This window comes from Suricata suricatta, chromosome 1, assembly GCF_006229205.1.
Source record: "Suricata suricatta isolate VVHF042 chromosome 1, meerkat_22Aug2017_6uvM2_HiC, whole genome shotgun sequence".
Taxonomy (NCBI): Eukaryota; Metazoa; Chordata; class Mammalia; order Carnivora; family Herpestidae; genus Suricata; species Suricata suricatta.
The window spans coordinates 190484684-190502088 of NC_043700.1; the positions used below are offsets into that span (position 1 = coordinate 190484684).

The window sequence follows — 17405 nt, forward strand, 5'->3', positions numbered from 1 at the left end:
CATGGAGCCGCCGGCCGCGCGCCCCTGAGCCCCGCGACGTTCATGGTGAGTGGGGCCGGGTCCCCGAGGGCCCCGGCCGGCCGCCGCGCCTGCGTGGGTGCGCCCGGTGCGTGCGTGTGTGCTGCACACGACTGCTCCGCCGAGCCGGGCTTGCGAGGGGCCGCCGTGCTCCCCGCGCGCCTCCCTGCATTCTTTGTGTGTGCGGTTCCGCGTGATTTTCTCACAGGCCTCGGTGTCGATGGTGCAGCGAGAGGCCGAGCGAGCGGGGCGGCGGCGCCTCCGGACTGTGAACCGCCCCGCTCGAGGTCGCAGCCTGCTCGCGGATTCGGGTCAGGCCGGGCTCCCCTCCCGGAGGCGAGAGTGGCCTGGCCGGTGATCCCGGGGGAAGCCTTTGTGTGAAGACGGGCCCCGACCCTGCCCCCGCCGGGTCCCGGTAGGGGCGTCGGATCGCCGCAGCTGCCAGGCTGGGTGAACCCTGCAGTTGGGTGTTCACGCTGCTCGCCCACCAGACCGCAGGTGAACTTTCGCGTTGTAGACCGTCCGCAAGGGACAGGACAGTTAGAGCGCTTCCCGCAGAGTTACCCCCGAATGCCATTTCCGGTAACTTAGCCGGTGCTCCCTGGGACCGTAGTGCCTGGGGAGTAGACAGGAGGCTGGGGAGGGGGGGCTTCTTACTGCGAGGTCAGTACTCCGTGGGCAGCGGGACTGTCTTCTGGAAGGTCCGGACTGGCCCCCCTTCCCCGAAACACACGTCAGAACCAAACTGGCCTCTGCACAGCTTCCGAAGCCGCGCCCGCTCCCCCAGGGCTGGTTGTTGCAAATGGCCCGGTGTGGAACCAGCGCAGCGTTCCTGTTCCTTCGAGGCGCTTCACCGCCCTCCAGGTGTCCCCACGGCCCTACTAAGTACCGTCCTCGTGGGCAACACCCAGGAGAGTCCTTTTGCAGTAACATGGCAGCAGAAATAACTCCCTGCCGTTTTCTGGGCACCTGCCGGGCCTGTGTGCCTTCCGTCCACCCACTCGCAGTTCATGACGGGCTGGGAAGGGTGAAGGGATGTGCTCAAGGTCATGCAGCCGGTGGTGAGCGTTGAGGAGGTGCCTGGTGAGACCCAAGCCTGCAGCCTTCCTGGTGCTTCCCCTGCAGGCGGCCTGGGTCCTCGACTGGGCTGGCTCGCGCCTTCCTCTGGGTGCGGTACCGCGTGTGGTGACCCGCTGTGCCGCCAGGGTCAGGTCCGTTGTCCTTGGAAACGACTCACCTGGGTGCCACAGACAGTTGAGTCAAGGACTGGCGCGCAGGCTGAGGCTGATGGCCCAGGCTCCTTCCGGGGAGCGCCGATCCGCAGGCGGCCGGGGCCTCCGTTCCAACCACGTTCTTCCCGCCTTCCTACCGGGAACACTTCCTTTCCATCGTTTGAGAAGCTTGATCTTTTCTCCATCCTCTTAAAACACATGCCTGCTGAGGTCACCTTTTTTTTTGTCCCTTTGTCACGGAGGTCCTACACTTCAGGGGCGTGTGGGCCTTCTCCTCGCCCTTGACAGGCACGCATCAGATCGCGCGCATGATGCGGGCCCTTCTGTGGGCTGCGTCTCACAGGCCCGCCGCGCCTCACTCCGTTTGCTTCCTGGCTCTGCGCCAGCGCGGCTCCTCTCTCGCCAGGCCTGTCCAGGCAGCTCTAGGTGGCCTGGTGAGACCACAAAACCTAAAGCAGAGCAGCTTTGACTCGGTGTCATTCCCCACGATCCGTGTCTCTTGGCTCTGCTCCTGCGGTCAGGATGTCTCTCCCTGGAAGCTTCCAAGCCACTCCCACGGACCCTCTTTGAGATGCAATCCTTGAGTTCCCGGCTGCACACATCCTGTCCTGTCCTTGAGGCTTGCTGTCTCCTGGCACTTTTCATCATTGGGTTTCATAGCCTCTGCGCACGTCTTCCTGCCCCTCCCAGAGCCTTCAGGGCTGGGCCTGGGTCTCCTCGAGTGCCGGCCCCATGTGGTCCCTTCACAGAGAAGGTCCCTTTCCCTTTTCCTCCTGACTGCTGGATCTGTTTCGTTCATGGCCCCTGCATGGAGTGGAGACCCTGCTCAGATGCCCTGGCATTTTTCCGGACCTTTGCTAGGTCATCAGACCACACCCACGACTCAGCCCCTGGTTAAGTGCAGCACGGTCTGTCTGCTGCTCTGGCTGGTGACCGTCTTGTGTTCCCAGCAGGATGCGTGGTGAACCCCTCGGGGCAGGGACTTCCAGAAGAGTGGCTTGTAAGCTGCTCTGACCTGATCCCCGCCCCCCCGGCTTAGACCCAGTGAGGCTGCACACTGTGACTAGGTATGGAAGTGAAACTAGCCATCCTTACTATGTGGACTCCATTTTTCATTGTTTGATTTAAAAGAAAATGTTTCAGAGACCCCTGAGTGGCCCAGTTTGATTAAGTGTCTGACTCTTAATTTTAGCTCAGGTCTTGATCTCACAGTTCATGGGTTCGAGCCCCGTCTCAGGCTCTGTGCTGACCGCATAGAGCCTGCTTGGGATTCTCAAAATAAATAAACTTAAAAAAAGAAAAAGAAAAAGATAAAAGATTATCTCATCATGACCACTTCAGCTGTTTGTCACCAGAACTTTGAAGAACTGTGTTCTCATCTCCCCCTGGGGCTGTGCAGGGCGTTGGACTCTAGCAGTCCCTGGAATGGGTGATTTATACAGGGTAGCTCCCATAAGGGTCCCAAGAAGAGAAGACACTTTGTAATGGTAGATGGGCTGGAGGCTGGGCCCGGCCCAAAAAAAGGCTCCCACTTTAGTCACTGAAGTGCCTCCCCGCCCTCCTCTCCGGAGCCTTCACACCTCGTGCCTTTTCGTAGACGAGGCAGCAGGCGGACTGAAGGGCGAGGGGCCTCGCTCGGGTCAGAGCCGGGCCTCGAACTCACTCGTGGCTTCCAGAGCCCTAGCTCTGCCCCATCACACGCTGACCCCAGCGCTGATCATTCATGGCCAGAAGTTGTTTTTCCAGGAACATTTTACTCACTGTCCCCCACCCCTACCCCCCGAAGGCTTCTAAAGAGTGAATAATTCTCTCTTTTTTTTTTCCTAAACAATGATTTTATTGCTTGAGTGTGTAGACGGACTTATGCAGTGAGGGCAGAGGCCGTGAGTGACTCGTATTTCCACCTGGGGGAGGGGGAGGACTTGCTGGATCTTACGATCATTGAGTACATACGGCTCTGGTCAGAATGAGTAGGAAGCGAGCATCTGAATCCTTTCTGTCCCTCTCACGACGCCTTCGGGCAGCTGCCGCTTTCCTAATTAAGTGGCAGATACTCCCAGGTGGATCCGGAGAGTCCCAGGGCCTCAGGGTTCTCGGGGTGTGACTGCCTGTCGTACCTGGGCAGGGCCTTGCGAGGCCCCTGGGGTCACACCGATTTGCAGGGGAGCCAGGCCCTTCTTGGCCCGCGTGCCTGTCTGCTCCTTCACGTCCTTGGATGTCAGCCCCAGCCAGATGGGGGCGCTGGCCCCCGAGTCAGGACCCACAGGGGACAGGAGATGCATGTGACCCGTGGCGGTGGCGGCGTGGCGGCCATGAGCGTGCCGTAGGCACCTCCGTGCGAGCTCCGGGAAGAGCTGGGCGTGGAGCGTGACCTGTAAACCGCTTCCAACGACGCCGTTTATATCGGTCTGGAAAGGCTTTCCCTAGGATTTCAAGTATGGGCAGGACAGGCCTCCTCTGTAATTTTCTTAAATCCTGCAGTGCTCTATGTGATTAAAACAGAGAAGTGTTTGCCCTCCATCTGCCCCTAATTCAGTAGCACAGTTTTCTGCCGTGGCTGAAAGCTTTATTAGGCCGGGTGTGACGATTCCGTCACTTCTGCATCGTGTGCGTGAGCACGTGAGTTCCGGAGAGTGGCGGCTGCTGTGGCTGCAGGACCTGGGGACCTCCACCATCCCTTCTGCTGCATGGGGACAAGAGGCGGCTCCTCAGAGGGCTGGCGTGAAGGCCGCGTTCTGCTCACTTGGGTGTGTGAAGTCCTTGCGAAGGGCTTGGCTCCTCAGCATCTGTTTCCGCTTGTTGATACAGAGCGTCTGAAGAGAGCTGATGTGTTTTTGTTATGAATCAAGGCATTCGGTTACTTCTGCTGCTTTTTGTATCTGTGCTATTTGTAGACTTTTTAGGGCTCCTTGACTGCTTGGCCCTAAAGGGGGTGCGTGTGTGCGTTTGCTTGTGTGTGCACGCATTACACGGCTGTTTCAGGCGCCAGGGTAATAACACCCAGCAGCCAGGGCTGCCCTGTTTCGGGCACTTTCTCTGCACCGCGCCTCTCCTCCTCGCCCAGACAGCCCCCTCTGGTCAGCGCGGCTCCCCCTTTTGCACATCGGGACATGACGCTCGGGGATTCTGCGCTGTGCCTGCAGTCACAGCCGGCGTTGGTGGTGAGTTTGCTCCCACACCTGTCTGCCCGCAGAGGCCACACTTAAGCCAAGTAGCCACTTCCCTGTACACGGCACTCCTGTGTGAGTGTAGTCAGAAGGAGCCCCGGCTGGCGCAGAGTGGCGGAGTGGCCAGCCCAGCGCCTTGCCGGCTGTGTGTTTGGGGGCAAGCCACCTCCCCTGGAGCCCCAGCTACCCGATCTGTAAAATGGGACGAGCCTGGCCATAGAGCTTGCTGCCGAGATGAAGTACCACAGCTTGTGCAAAGCACACCAGAGCAAATGGAAATGGGTGCCCACATCCTGGGACATTTAACTTGGGGCTTGTCGCGTTGGGCCTGGCACAGCTGTCTTACCCCGTGGTCAGCAGACAGGACCTTCCGGACATCCCTCACTAGTGCCTGTTAGAACGGAGCGTGCCTCTGAATCTTCCCCAGTGTGCGGCTTTCGGTAGATTGTCTATGAAGTTCAAGAGTTGGTCATCCAGGTGCTAGACTTGGAGCCCCGAGTGGCTGAGGCCATGTTAAGTCACTGCCGAGGGCCTGAAACCGTGTGTGATCAGATGTCGAAGTGAGGAAAAGCCTGGGTTATTTTTCAGGGCAGGCAGAAGTCATGTTAGTGTTTCAGTGGAACCATTGTAAGCTGGACACTGATGTCCTCTAATCTCGTACATCCAGACACGCAGAGCAGCCCTGCCCACCTGCGTCCACGGGCACTCCCTCCTCACAGCCTGTGTGTTTGGAGGGAAGAGATTTTCCTTTCCGCTTTTCAGAAGCCTCTATAGGCTCTTCTGGCCAAGAGAAGAATTGCTTGCCAACGAATTTACCAGTGACACCCCCCTTGGCAGCTGTTGTCGGGAAAATCCGACTAGCAGTTGATTGCTGTGCACTTGGGGTGCGGCCTCTGTGACCTGGAGCGGGGGTTAAGTCTCAGGTGAACGAAGCACCTGTTCGTCCCGTCTTACCGGTTAGATCGCCTTCCCTCAAGCGGGGTCCCGAGAGCCTCATCTGTAACTGACAGTAAGAAGTATTGATTCATTGTTGTGGGTTTTTTTCTGTTTCGCAGAAGGCTAAGGGTGCACACAAACACACACACAATTTCAGAAGCTGGACTCCTTGGTGCCAACTTGCTCTCCTGAACTCTCTTGTTTGGGCATTTGGAGTGTGGGTCACCAGGTGTGACCGCGCTCTTGTGGCTGCATGCAGTCCGCGGGACGGAGGGGTTACCCAGGGGTCGGGAGGCTGCTTGCGGCACAGATGTGACAGCTTACGTGACAGCTTGCAGTGGTGGCTTCATGCAGAGATGTTAAAGAAGTCTGTGTGTTCCTGCTTTTAAGAAAGCAAAACAGCCATGGATGGACCTAGAGTGTTAGGATAAGTGAAATGAGTCAGTCGGGGGAGACGGGCACCATATGATTTCACTCGTGTGTGGAATGTAAAGAGCAGAACAAATGGATAAACAAAAAGCAGAAACAGATCTGTCAAAACCGAGGACACACTGGGGGTGGCCAGAGGGTGGGTGGGGGTGGGGAGATGGGTGAAGGGGAGACGGAGACAGGGGCTTCCTGGCGTGGAGGGAGGAGGGCCTGGGGACAGACGGAGGGCGCGGTGCAGGGACAGGTCACCGCACGAGGGTGAGCCCTGCGCGCCACACGGAGCGCCCGGTGGAATCCGTGCGGTGTACCTCGTGTCAGCTGCATTTCAATTAAAAATACACATAGTGTGTATATAGGGGCGCCTGGGTGGCTCCGTCAGTTAAGCGTCCGGCTTCGGCTCAGGTCATGATCTCACGGTTCGTGGGTTTGAGCCCCACGTCGGTCTCTGTGCTGACAGCTCGGAGCCTGGAGCCTGCTTCAGATTCTGTGTCTCCCTCTCTCTCTGACCCTCCCCTGTTCACGCTGTCGCTCACTTTCTCAAAAATAAACAAAAACATTTAAAAATTAAAAAAAAACAAAATATATATATATAGTAAGTATATAAAGTATGTATCATCTTCTGCAAGACATTTTTAACCTCTTGCGTTTCAGAAACTATTTAAAGCTCACAAAAACACACAAGCTGCCGTGAGGCAAAAGGCCAGGGGTTGCGGTCTCTTTGGGAGGGGGTGTGTGAGATGGAGCCGGGAGGCCAGATGAGTGCAGGGGCCGCTGTCGCTCTGGCTCTGAGTCCCCGGCAGCCACTGCAGCGATGAGTAAGCCGAAGACACACCCCTTCCCCGGGGGAGGTGGGGGACCCCGGGCTCTTGTGCAGGGACTGCTGGGATGGCGGTCAACAGCGGGGAGGACTGGGGGAGTGCTGGGGGCACAGTTGTCACCGCAGCACCCAGCACCGCAGGCCCTTTACTTGGCAGCTTTTCGTTCTGGAAAGGAAATAGTATATGAGTGCATTATCCTCACAATGACTTAAAAGACTTGATAACGCAAGGGCTTCCTGGTTCCAGAATTGGCCACGCCCACAGTCTCCCCTCATTTCTTTGTTCAGGAATATGAAGACAAGGCTGGACGACCTAGCAAGCCGCCCTCTCCAAAGCAGAATGTGAGGAAGAACCTTGATTTTGAGCCACTTTCCACCACTGCACTCATCCTGGAAGACCGACCAGCGTGAGTCTTATTTTTCTTTTTCTTTAATGCCTACTTATTTTTGAGAGAGCACAGCAGGGGAGGGGCAGAGAGTGAGGGAGCCCCAGAATCGGAAGCAGGCTGCAGGCTCCGAGCTGCCAGCGCAGAGCCAGGCGTGGGGCTCAAACTCATGAACCACGAGCTCTTGACCTGAGCTGCAGCCGGACGCTCCACGGACGGAGCCCCCCAGGCGCCCCGAGACCGGCATGGGTCAAAAGGAGCCCTAGAATGTTTGCTCTCATAGATCGGTACCGTGCACCTCGGAGAAGAGCTGGGGGCACCAGAGGGAAGAAGAGTAAGCCGTGTCCCATATTAAAAACGTCTGTTTCCTCTTTATTTCCTACACTGACATGTGGTCTCTAATAACAATAATGAGGAGCTGATTTGGAAAACCATCCGTTAACACAGAAGTTTTGACTCCGGGTTTTCCATTCAGGTGGTTTTTCATTTTAATTCATGACTTAGAAATCCGCACGTAGCCACTGTAAGTTACCGACGGGCCTGTCACTGCCGGAAGCCTCAGGAAGTGTCTGTAGCACAGAGGGGGGCTGGGGGGCAGCCCCGTCCTGTGGGACGCGTCCTGGGCGGCCCGCCACCTTCTGTGGGGCCTGCAGCGCGCAGCTGCGCCGTGCACCAGGCCCGCCTCCCTCCGGGCCTCTAGCGCCCGTGCACCGGTGGGATGGGTTTTGATGACCGAGTTACAGACCATGCTTGGCGACCTCAGGGAGGTCCAGGGACTGCTCTGCTGAGCCAGGCCACAGCCGACCTCGCTTTGGTGTTGAGCTTCCGTAGAGCTCTGGGTTTGAATGGAAAGATCCCGCAGCTTTGAAAAGAGGGAGAGAGACTGGAGAGGTGTAAGGGGTCCCTTAGGTCCCTGCCACTCTGGAATGTAACACTGATAAAATCGAAAGAAGAAATGCGTCTTCTGATGGAAGCTCGCGGTCCTTGGGACTGGTGGGTGGGTGGCGGGCAGGGAGAGACGCTCCGTTGTGCAGGACTAGGAAGGTGGACAGGGCCTTGGAAAGAGCCCGCTGAGGACCGCCCATGCGGCGCTTCGAAGTGGGACACCCCGCATAGGTGCCCAGGACCACGGCGCGGGGTTGTGGCTAAAGGAAACCAGATGAGCCAATAGTGGACACGAACGGTCGGAACTTGCACCCGAGGCACTGCCCCGGGGTCCCGTGCTTCGCCGTGACTGGAACAGTGGGCAGCTCGCAGTTGTTCTGGAGACTGGGGTGGAAAATACCGGAAGAGTCAGTGTTTATCGGAACCACAGACAGTTGTTCTTTTCTTTCTACGGAGCTTTGAACTTGAGGCTCTTTACCGTGAGCTTGTTTTCCGCCTGTGAGTTCGTACGTTCGGTTTATAAAACTGCTGTGTCTTTGTTGTAACAAATGTCGGGTTTTTTGGTCTTCATTCTTTTAGTAAATCTTCAAGGTTTGTTTTTCAAAGACATTTACAAAACTGCGGGGGACCAACCCTCGCACCACAGTCGAAAGGTCCCGAGTGGGGGGTTGGTGTCGGCGCAGTGTCTCTAGGAAAGAGGACGGACGAGACGGACGAGACAGACGAGACAGACAACGTGGATGGTGGTAAAGCCACACTTTATTAAGATGGCCAGGGTCTTATATACCATGGGTGATGACGTCGTTTCTTTAATGGTTACATAGTTCAAGGTCCTTGAAGACATGCTCCGGAAAAGGTCATTCTTTTAAAATTTTTTTAAAATGTTTTATTTATTTTTGAAACAGAGAGAGACAGAGCATGAATGGGGGAGGGGCAGAGAGAGAGGGAGACACAGAATCGGAAGCAGGCGCCAGGCTCTGAGCTGTCAGCACAGAGCCTGATGCGGGGCTCGAACTCCCCAACGTGAGATCGTGACCTGAGCCGAAGTTGGAGGCTTAGCCCACTGAGCCACCCAGGTGCCCCAAAAAAGGTCATTCTTATCAGGACAGTAGAAAGTAACACGATTAAGTCATTGCAAAAAGAGGAATCCCCTAATAATAGTCCGGTTTTAAACATAAGATTAGCCTGAAGAATTCTATGAGGAGATACACATTCCTTAAGGCCCTTCATCAGTTATTCAAGGGTGAGATGCTGATCCTTTTATAAGCAAATCTTTTGGCAGAGGATTATGTTCACTCCCAACAGCAGACAAAGAGCCAGAAAATAAAGTAAGGGAAGTCAGTGACTGACCCTAGTTGATTCAAAGCCTAAAAGTATATGCCTTTTTGCAAAGCAATGAGAAAATCACAGACAGGATGAACAGAAGCCATATGTGGGGCCCAGGAGGCCAAATATTATTTGAGGGTATGTTTTGCCTACTGGGCCCCAACACAGAACGATTTATTTTTCTATCAAGAAACCTCCCCGCGAAGCCAGCCGAGGAAGCCCAGAAGCACAGGCAGCAGTATGAAGAGATGGTGGTTCAAGCCAAAAAACGAGGTAACGGAACTCACGCGGGCTGCTGTGTGAAGACGGCACGGGGTTGTCTCTGGAGCTTTCCCTTCCGCCTTCCGGAGCCCACAGCCGAACCGTGGGGAAGGCCTGGTGTCTTAGAATTCTCCACCAGAAGTGTGCCTTCCTACTGCCTGTCCTTCCCGGTAGCTTTATTCTAGGTGATAGAATTTGCACCAGAAAAGAAACCGCTTAGGACAAAAACGCTGTCGGTGGTGAAGCGCAGACTCCCTCCCCTCCCTGGGCTCTGTTTTCCTGATTTACAAGAAGTTGTGCTCGGATTTGATAAAATCCCTAAGAGTCCAGCAGGTTTGAAAAGTCTGTCATGAGCAAAGTGCGGCACAACCCGTCCCTACAGTGGGCTATTAATTCCGCCGTGAGAAGGAATGGAATTCTGGAAATCCCGACCCCTGCGGCCACACGGACAAAGCCAGAGGCCGGCGCTCAGTGGAGGAGGCTGCTCCCTGAAGGACAGCTAGACCCAGCGTGGAAGGGTGGGGGCCGGGGAGGAGGGGATGGGAGTCCCTGCCTAACGAGTGTGGAACGCCACCTTGGGTGCTGGCTGCGTGCCAGTGTGCGCGTGCGCGCTGCCACCGCTGGCACACTTCGGGTATTTCACCACTGTGAAAAAATACAGAACAATATGTATGAATTCAGATGCAGGGTATTTCCCAGGGAGAGGGGTGAGGCTGGGGCTTCTGCTGGGAGGGGCGGGGGCGCAGGGGACGTGGCGGGGGGTATGGGGGGGACCTGGGGCACGGGGGGGGGGGGGGGGGGGGGGGGGGGGGGGGGGGGGGGGGGGGGGGGGGGGGGGGGGGGGGGGGGGGGGGGGGGCTTCCGGTGTCACTGCGGTGTTCCCATACCTGACCCGGGTGGCGGATTCCACGGGCTGCTCTCGGATGGCTGAGCTGCCTTCTCTTGGGAGCCCCACCCTGTCCCTGCACTCCACTGGAGACGCGCTCCGAGGGGGGCGACACCTGAGCTCCGGACGCTGCTCCACGAGGCCTGACCCGGGTCTGCAGCAGGAGGCCCGGGCCCACATGGCTCACAGGCGCCCTGTTCCCGCCCCTGTCGCCCGGCAGAGCTGAAGGAGGCGCAGCGGAGGCGGCGGCAGCTGGAGGAGCGGTGCCGGCTGGAGGACAGCATCGGGAACGCCGTCCTCACCTGGAACAACGAGGTTCTGCCCAACTGGGACACCATGTAAGCCCCGGCGGGCGGCGCTCGCTGTGGCCCCCGTCACAGCCCTGGGTGACTCTACCTGACGGTTTGTGTGGCCTGGAGTCTCCCTCCCGCCTCGGTCCCCCCGTCCTTCCTTGCCTGGACCCCATGACAGCCCTCGGCTTGGCCCCGGGTTGTGTGTGCTCAGGAGCCGGGCCTGTGTCCCTGCCAGTGCAGGGAGCCCGTGACTTCCTGCTGCTCCGCTACCGTGTGACTTCCTCTATGAGACGGCCCGCCCCTTTTCCTGGAGGCTCACCTTCCGGCTTGCCTTCCTCGATAAGCCCTTTCCATTGGGAGCCGCAGGGCTTTTGCCTGTCCCACCCCTTTACCTTGCATGCTCTTGCCCTGTGGCTCCCCATCCAGCTGACTCTTCGATAGCTCAGGCTTCCCTGGGGAGAACTTTCCTGCCCAGGGGGTTGCAGAAGGCCCCCGGGTCCACCGCACCCGTCTTCGAGTGTCTGTCCTCTGCGTGAGGGTGGGGACCGGGCCGTCTTTGATGACAGCTCCCAGCGGTCATCTTAACAGCAGACGGACAGCTCTAGGTCTTCCTGTGTGTGCAGAGTGGAGAGGGGCAGCATGCGGCCAGCGTCCCGGGGCCGTGCACGGAGGCCGGCGCCTCCTTTTGGGTCTCAGCCCATCAGCCAGGGAGGGAGCCCGGGAGCTTGGCGCGAGCCCCCCTTCGGCGCTTGCCCCTTCCCACTGAGCCGTGGGGCAGGATGTTGGGGACTTGCTTCTGGCACTTGTCTGGGCATCACTGGCTCTCGTCACAAGGGTCGGAAGCCCTGTTGAGCTTTTCTACTAGGAAAACAAGCCGTTCCCAGAGCCTGCTTTCTGGGCGGGGTCTTTAACGGCTGGACATGGTTGGGAGTTCCTTCTCAGCTGGGCCCCAGGAACTGGTCGAGGTGCTCAGAACCCGTGGGCTGCTGAACCGCCCCTCCCTGTCCACACGATCTGGACGCGTTTACACAGCAGCTGCATGCAGTGCCCCAGCGGGCGCCGCGGTGCCCTGCCGTGCCCCGCTGTGCCCCGCCCCCTTCATCTGCAGTAAGCCCCCAGAGCGGAGGGTTTTGTCACCTGGACGAGGGTCAGAGAGGAGGGCCGAGGTCTGGGCTCCGCGGGCGGGGGTGGATCAGGCCGCAGACCCGGGTGCACTGAGAGGAACCCGGGGCGTCTTTTCTCCTTTACGTTTGTCCGGCGCGTTGGCAGAGGGCGCCGTCGTGGCCAGCAGATCTGGACTTTGTGCAGTTCCAAACGCTGAGTTAGCGGGTCTTCTGGGCCATTGCAGTCTGGCAGCCCGCGCCCAAGAGGCCTGTGTGGTGGCCGTGCCCAGCTGTCTGCCAGCAGTTCCTGCAGCAGGCCGGGCTCGCTCTTGTCACTGTGCCTTCGCTCAGAAAGCCCTTCCTGTCCTTTGGCTGCTTCAGCCGCTCCTGGTCACTTGGGTTCTGCCCCAGAACGGCGCCCCGGGCCCCGGATCTGCGGCGCCCTCCCCCACGCACCTGTCACGGCCATGGCCCGGTGGAAGCCAGTTGCTGATTTCCTGGCCTCTGGAACACCGGCTGCGGGCTCCCTGGGGGTAGGGCTGTACCGCGTGACCCTGTGTCCCCCTGCTCCCGTGGCCCGGGGCTAGGCGCATAGAGAGGGAGACCTCCTCACTGAGAACTAACTCACGAATCGTGCTCCCACTGTTGCCCAGGTGGTGCTCCAGGAAAGTCCGGGATCTCTGGTGGCAGGGGGTCCCTCCCAGCGTGAGAGGCAAAGTCTGGAGCCTAGCCATCGGCAACGAGTTGAACATCACCCACGGTGAGTGGCTCGTGCCGTCCCAGGCTCGCAGAGCCCCGTCTTCCCCCCTGCCCCCCTCCACCCCTAGGCCTCTGGCTTCTCCTGCCCTCTTTGCCCAGTTAGGAGGAAAGGCAGCCGTGAGGTCATGGCTTGGGAGAGGCCTGGTGACTTCGTCCTCCAGGAGGGAGAGGCCTCTGGGGGGCCGGGGTCCCCGCTAGCTGCTCCGGCCACCAGGTGCTTCCGAGCAGACGGCTGCCTTCCTCCGACACCTGTCCCTTCCCTGAGGCGTCAGAGCCCTGTGGAGAGTCTGATGGGCCCGTGACAGGGTTTCTGGAGAGGCCTCATGTTCGGGGGACCACTGGTTTTTGCAGCATTGGGTTCCAGGCGCCTTAGAGGGACAGCTGGGGCCCCTGAGGCACTGGTAGCTTGAGTCCGGAGGGGACATTGAGATGCCTCCTCCCTTCCCTTCGGGCCATTTGTCCCTCTGGATGCCGGTGCCGTGCGCTGGCCCTCGTCCTCCTCCAGCTGCGCCCAGCGGGACACGGGCGCCTGGAGCTCAGAGGCTTCCGATCACCGTGTTTGATAAGTGGTGGCCGCTGCCGCTCCCTTTCCTCCCTGGCTGTGGCCTCGGCTGCCGAAACAGACGTCGGAGCCGAAAACAGATTGATTTGGATCCTCTCTGTGTAGCTAGGGTGCACAGTAGTTCTTTGTTTGTTAATTATCTTACAAGATTTTCATCTTATCTCCATGATCGTGGCCTTGGCCAGGTGGTGGGGGTTACTGGTTTCTGTTTATAGTGATGGCCTCAAGGTCTCCTTATTGGCTAACCTACACCAACCAAAAGTCTACGTTCTTTTTTTTTTTAATTTTTTTTATGTCTTTATTATTTTATTTTGAGAGACAGAGCACGAGCGCGGGAGGGGCAGAGAGAGAGGGAGACAAAGAACTGGAAGCAGGCTCCGGGCTCCGAGCTGTCAGCACAGAGCCTGACGTGGGACTCAAACCCACGAACCGTGAGATCATGACCTGAACTGAAGTCGGACGCTTAACCGACCGAGCCACCCAGGCGCCCCAAAACTCTACTTGCTTTACGTGCAAAGATCACGTGAAACATTTAGCCTGTACAATTGTTAAAAGCTTCCCCAGAGCTAGAGGTTTGGAGAAATTGCTGAGTAATTATTCCAGTCCTTATTCTTGAAAATCTTCCAAACTCTGTCAATGGCCGATTGTAGGGCAGCGCACCGTGTGTGTCTGGTTCTCACTGACCAGGTTGATTTTATTTGAATCAGAATCTTCCGTGGACTGTATCAGACTAGATTAGGCTAAGCCGCTAATTAACCAGTTACGTACCTTGAAAGTTTGTCTTAATGCCGATGCGGGCTCATTTTACTTAATTGTATCTTTTTTGTATGATGAGCTGCCTTATGTCAGGGGCCCCCACCGGAGCTGGTGCTCAGGAAGCTGGGGTCCTGCCCTGCTCTCCGCTCTGTCACCTGTGGCCAGCACAGCGCTCTGCGCACGGCCGGTGCAGTGAGTGAATGACTGGCCGCCACCTTATTGAGCTCTGCCTGCTCTCAGTTTTACTGAATATTCAAGTCAGAATAAGAACACAGATTGTCAAGAATTCCAGGTGTCCAGGCCGGACATCACAGTAGCCCCTTCAGTTACACATCCTGAAAAGGGTAGGGACTGTGCCTCAGATGCTCGCGTGCGGTGGAGGCCATCCCCTGCCCGACTCTGAGGCCTGCCTTCCACTTTGGAAAGCCCTGGGGTTCTGCTCTTACAGGTTGTGGGTGTGAAATTGGAAACTTCCAGAAGTCCGTGTAATACTGGTTAGTGTCAGGGAAGTGATACTCTCCTAGGGAAGTCAGCCTTGTGCTTTGAACTTGCATTTGGGAAGAAGGAGTGTTTTCTGCCCCTCCTCCCTGCAGACACAGGAGGAGAGCCACGGAGATAGTTTTGAAAACTCGGACCCTTTGACCCCCTCCCGTGACGCTGCTGGCGTCCAGGCTCTAACCGTCACATGCTCGCGCGGGAAGCGGTTCCCCGTGCCCAGGGCCACGCGGTGGTTTCCCTCCATCTTCCGCTACCGCGATCAAAGCCAGGCCCACCTCCTGGAACGTGAGAGCAGGCCTCCTGTCTAATGACGATAGCATGGAGTGACTTCACAGCCACACCTGTTCTGCCCCAGCCCCCTAGCGTGCTGGGGTCAGATCTTTAACAAGGCTCGAGAAAGGTCACTAAGCAGGATTTGGCCTGCTGGAGCACAATGCTGTTAACCGGAACTCGGCTTGTATTTTAATAAAATCGCACGTGCGTCCGGAAGGCAGAGGTGCTCTGCCAAGTGTCTACAGGTAGCAAAGGGGAAGATAGACACATTCCCTGGGCAGCTGCAGGCAGAGTCTTAGTGACCGTGGGCGCCCGTCCGCGACCCGGAGCCCGCTTTGTGGGGACACCTCCCGTGCTGCCCCGCTGCCCGTTGTGCTTGCCCCCCAGCCCACTTCGGGCAGCAGGGTCAGGAAGGCCGGGCCGTGGTGGGGCAGGCTCATCTCGTCCTTGTCCGAAAGCAGACGGGTGTCTGCTGTCCCCACCTCCCCCCGTTGGTCAGCTGTCCGTTGACTGGCCTGTGTCCGTCCCAGCGCCCTGTGCTCTGGACGCACGATGAGCGAAAGACCTTCGTGGTCTCGCCCCCGAGGAGCTCAGCCTGCTGGAGGCCCCAGACCCACGGACACGTCAGAACGGAAGCCTCGCACAGATGGGCTCTGATCGGAGCCGATGCCAGGCATGGTGGCATCGTGGGTGTTCCTCTGTAGCGGCCCGGGTTAAGCGTGCAGGGGGTGGGTGACCCGCGAGGCAGCAGTGCCCTCTCGGGTCCTTGCCGGGAGACGCGCTCCCGTGTGCACGGGATGCTTACCCAGAGGCCTCTCTTCCAGAGCTCTTTGACATCTGTCTGGCCCGGGCCAAGGAGAGGTGGCGGTCCTTCAGCACAGGCGGCTCCGAAGCGGAGAATGAAGGTACGCTGACGCCTCAGCCACCGTGTGCGGCCTTCCTTGTGACGTGCCTGTGCAGTTTACTTAACAGACGTGGCGGTTGGCGCAAATTCCCCAAAAAGCTTCACAGGAAAGAGAATTTCTTAAGAGCAAACACGTTGAAGAAGAAACATTTACAAGAAAGGATCGACCAGTTCCTGAGGGGCGTTTGTGTCCAGACGTGCAAGAGGGCGGGTCCTAGCTGACGGCGTCCGTCACTCACTGTCCCCGTGAGCACCGGGGCTGCCGAGTGTTGGCTCATGCAAGAGCGGGCCAGATGCTTCTAGAATCTCCCGTGATGCACAGGAGGGATGACTTCTTTGGTTAACTAGTATCTTTTTATCATCTTTTTTTATACTATGTAGTATTGGAATTCAAAAAATACAAAACAAATCCTTCTAAATCTTTGTTAGAAACAGAACACAGGAGCTCCCCTTGTGGTCACTGCCCCCCGGGCTAGGTCATACCAGCGACATTTTAGGTCTCGCGAAGGTCTGTTGTTGTTTCCCGGGCCTGGAATCCCCTGGTGTGTCGGCCCGTATTGGCCCCTTCCGCTTGTCGATGTCAGGGGTGGTTTCAGTTGGTTCCCGTCCCCAGAGATACCTGCCGGTGGTGTAGCGGCAGACGCTGCCGTGAGCGTGGCACACCCGCGGGAAGCCCGGGGCAGCGTGTGAGCCCTGGGGCCCCTGTACCCATGCGTTTGATCCTTGCGGGACTTCAGAGCCTTGTCAATCTCGCACGCGTTCGGCCCTAAGAGTGTCTGTTCTTTTGCCAGATGCTGGGTTTTCAGCAGCGGACCGAGAAGCCAGCTTGGAGCTTATTAAACTGGACATTTCTAGAACGTTTCCTAACCTCTGCATTTTCCAGCAAGTAAGTGGTGGTAATTTGTTGCCTTAAGTGTGTTTTGTCTAAATGTCGTAGAGGCCAAACCACACATATTTGGAATCCAGTTTGGGAAGCGCTAGGGGTTGTGGGGACAGGCTGGGGAGGGCAGTGTCGCGTCAGCACAGTCACCCTTGGGCGGGTGAGGGCAGCGGATCCCTGCCAGCGGACCTGAAGCGCCGCCGTGTTTCTGCTTCTAAAGGTCGTTCTGGCCTCCTTTGAACACGGATTTACCGAAGCCTCCGGAGGCCTGGGACGGGACGGGCGCCGCTTGGGTTCCGGGGCCTCACACCGACCGCACGCACACAGGCAATGATCTCATGTGGTCCAACGGGGGCGGGGGGGGCGGCAGTCCCTGGTGGTGACGGTGGGCTTCTGCGCAGATGGCCCAGGAGAGCGGTGACCCAGCCACGGGAGACGAGGGAGTCTGAGAGCAGAGAGAGAAGTGGGGCTTTCCCGTGGGCTTCTGGGTTCACAGGGATGGGGCGCAGGGCCGCCAGCAGCAGATTTGGGGTCATCGGAACAGAGGTGTGTGAAGATTCTGCCAGGAGACATTGGCCTGGGGGTCTAGTTTGACCCCTCCCGTGCCCAATCTCTTACGGTTTCTGCCAGTTCTGCTTCTGCAGTGCCCTTGAGTCTGTCCTTGCCTGTGTTCCCGCCGCCCTGACTCGGTGCAGGTCCCCAGCCTCCTTACGTGTCCCCGGCCGCCTCCACGCGCTCACCCTGGGGCCTGCGAAGCTGCCTTGGATCCCCGATCCCGTTCTCTCAGGCCCGTTTCTAGTGCCACACGCTGGGGGGCCAGTCAGGCGTGGTGGAATAACCTAGAACAGATGGTTCCCGGCCACCTGGATGAGGCTGGCGTGCAGGTGGGACACTGAGACGCCTGGGTGTGGCCCAGCACAGGGGAGCCGTGGTCACTGCAGGGGTGCGGCCTGGGGGAGGTGTCAGCACCCGGCTCGCCGAGGAAAGGGCTCTCGGGCTGTGCCCCTTGGAGTGGGGACCAGAGAGTGAGGAAG

The 17405-nt window shown here is 58.1% G+C and overlaps 1 protein-coding gene across 1 annotated transcript in view; it reads left to right on the plus strand.

The window, feature by feature from the left end:
• Positions 1 to 17405, plus strand: part of TBC1D14 (TBC1 domain family member 14) — a 107834-nt gene that overhangs the window by 69610 nt on the left and 20819 nt on the right. Inside the window, exons 5-10 of the mRNA XM_029952520.1 lie at positions 6888 to 7006; positions 9387 to 9469; positions 10564 to 10681; positions 12393 to 12499; positions 15412 to 15492; positions 16283 to 16377. Coding sequence (XP_029808380.1) covers positions 6888 to 7006; positions 9387 to 9469; positions 10564 to 10681; positions 12393 to 12499; positions 15412 to 15492; positions 16283 to 16377 — 603 coding nt within the window. The remainder of the gene's footprint in view (positions 1 to 6887; positions 7007 to 9386; positions 9470 to 10563; positions 10682 to 12392; positions 12500 to 15411; positions 15493 to 16282; positions 16378 to 17405) is intronic.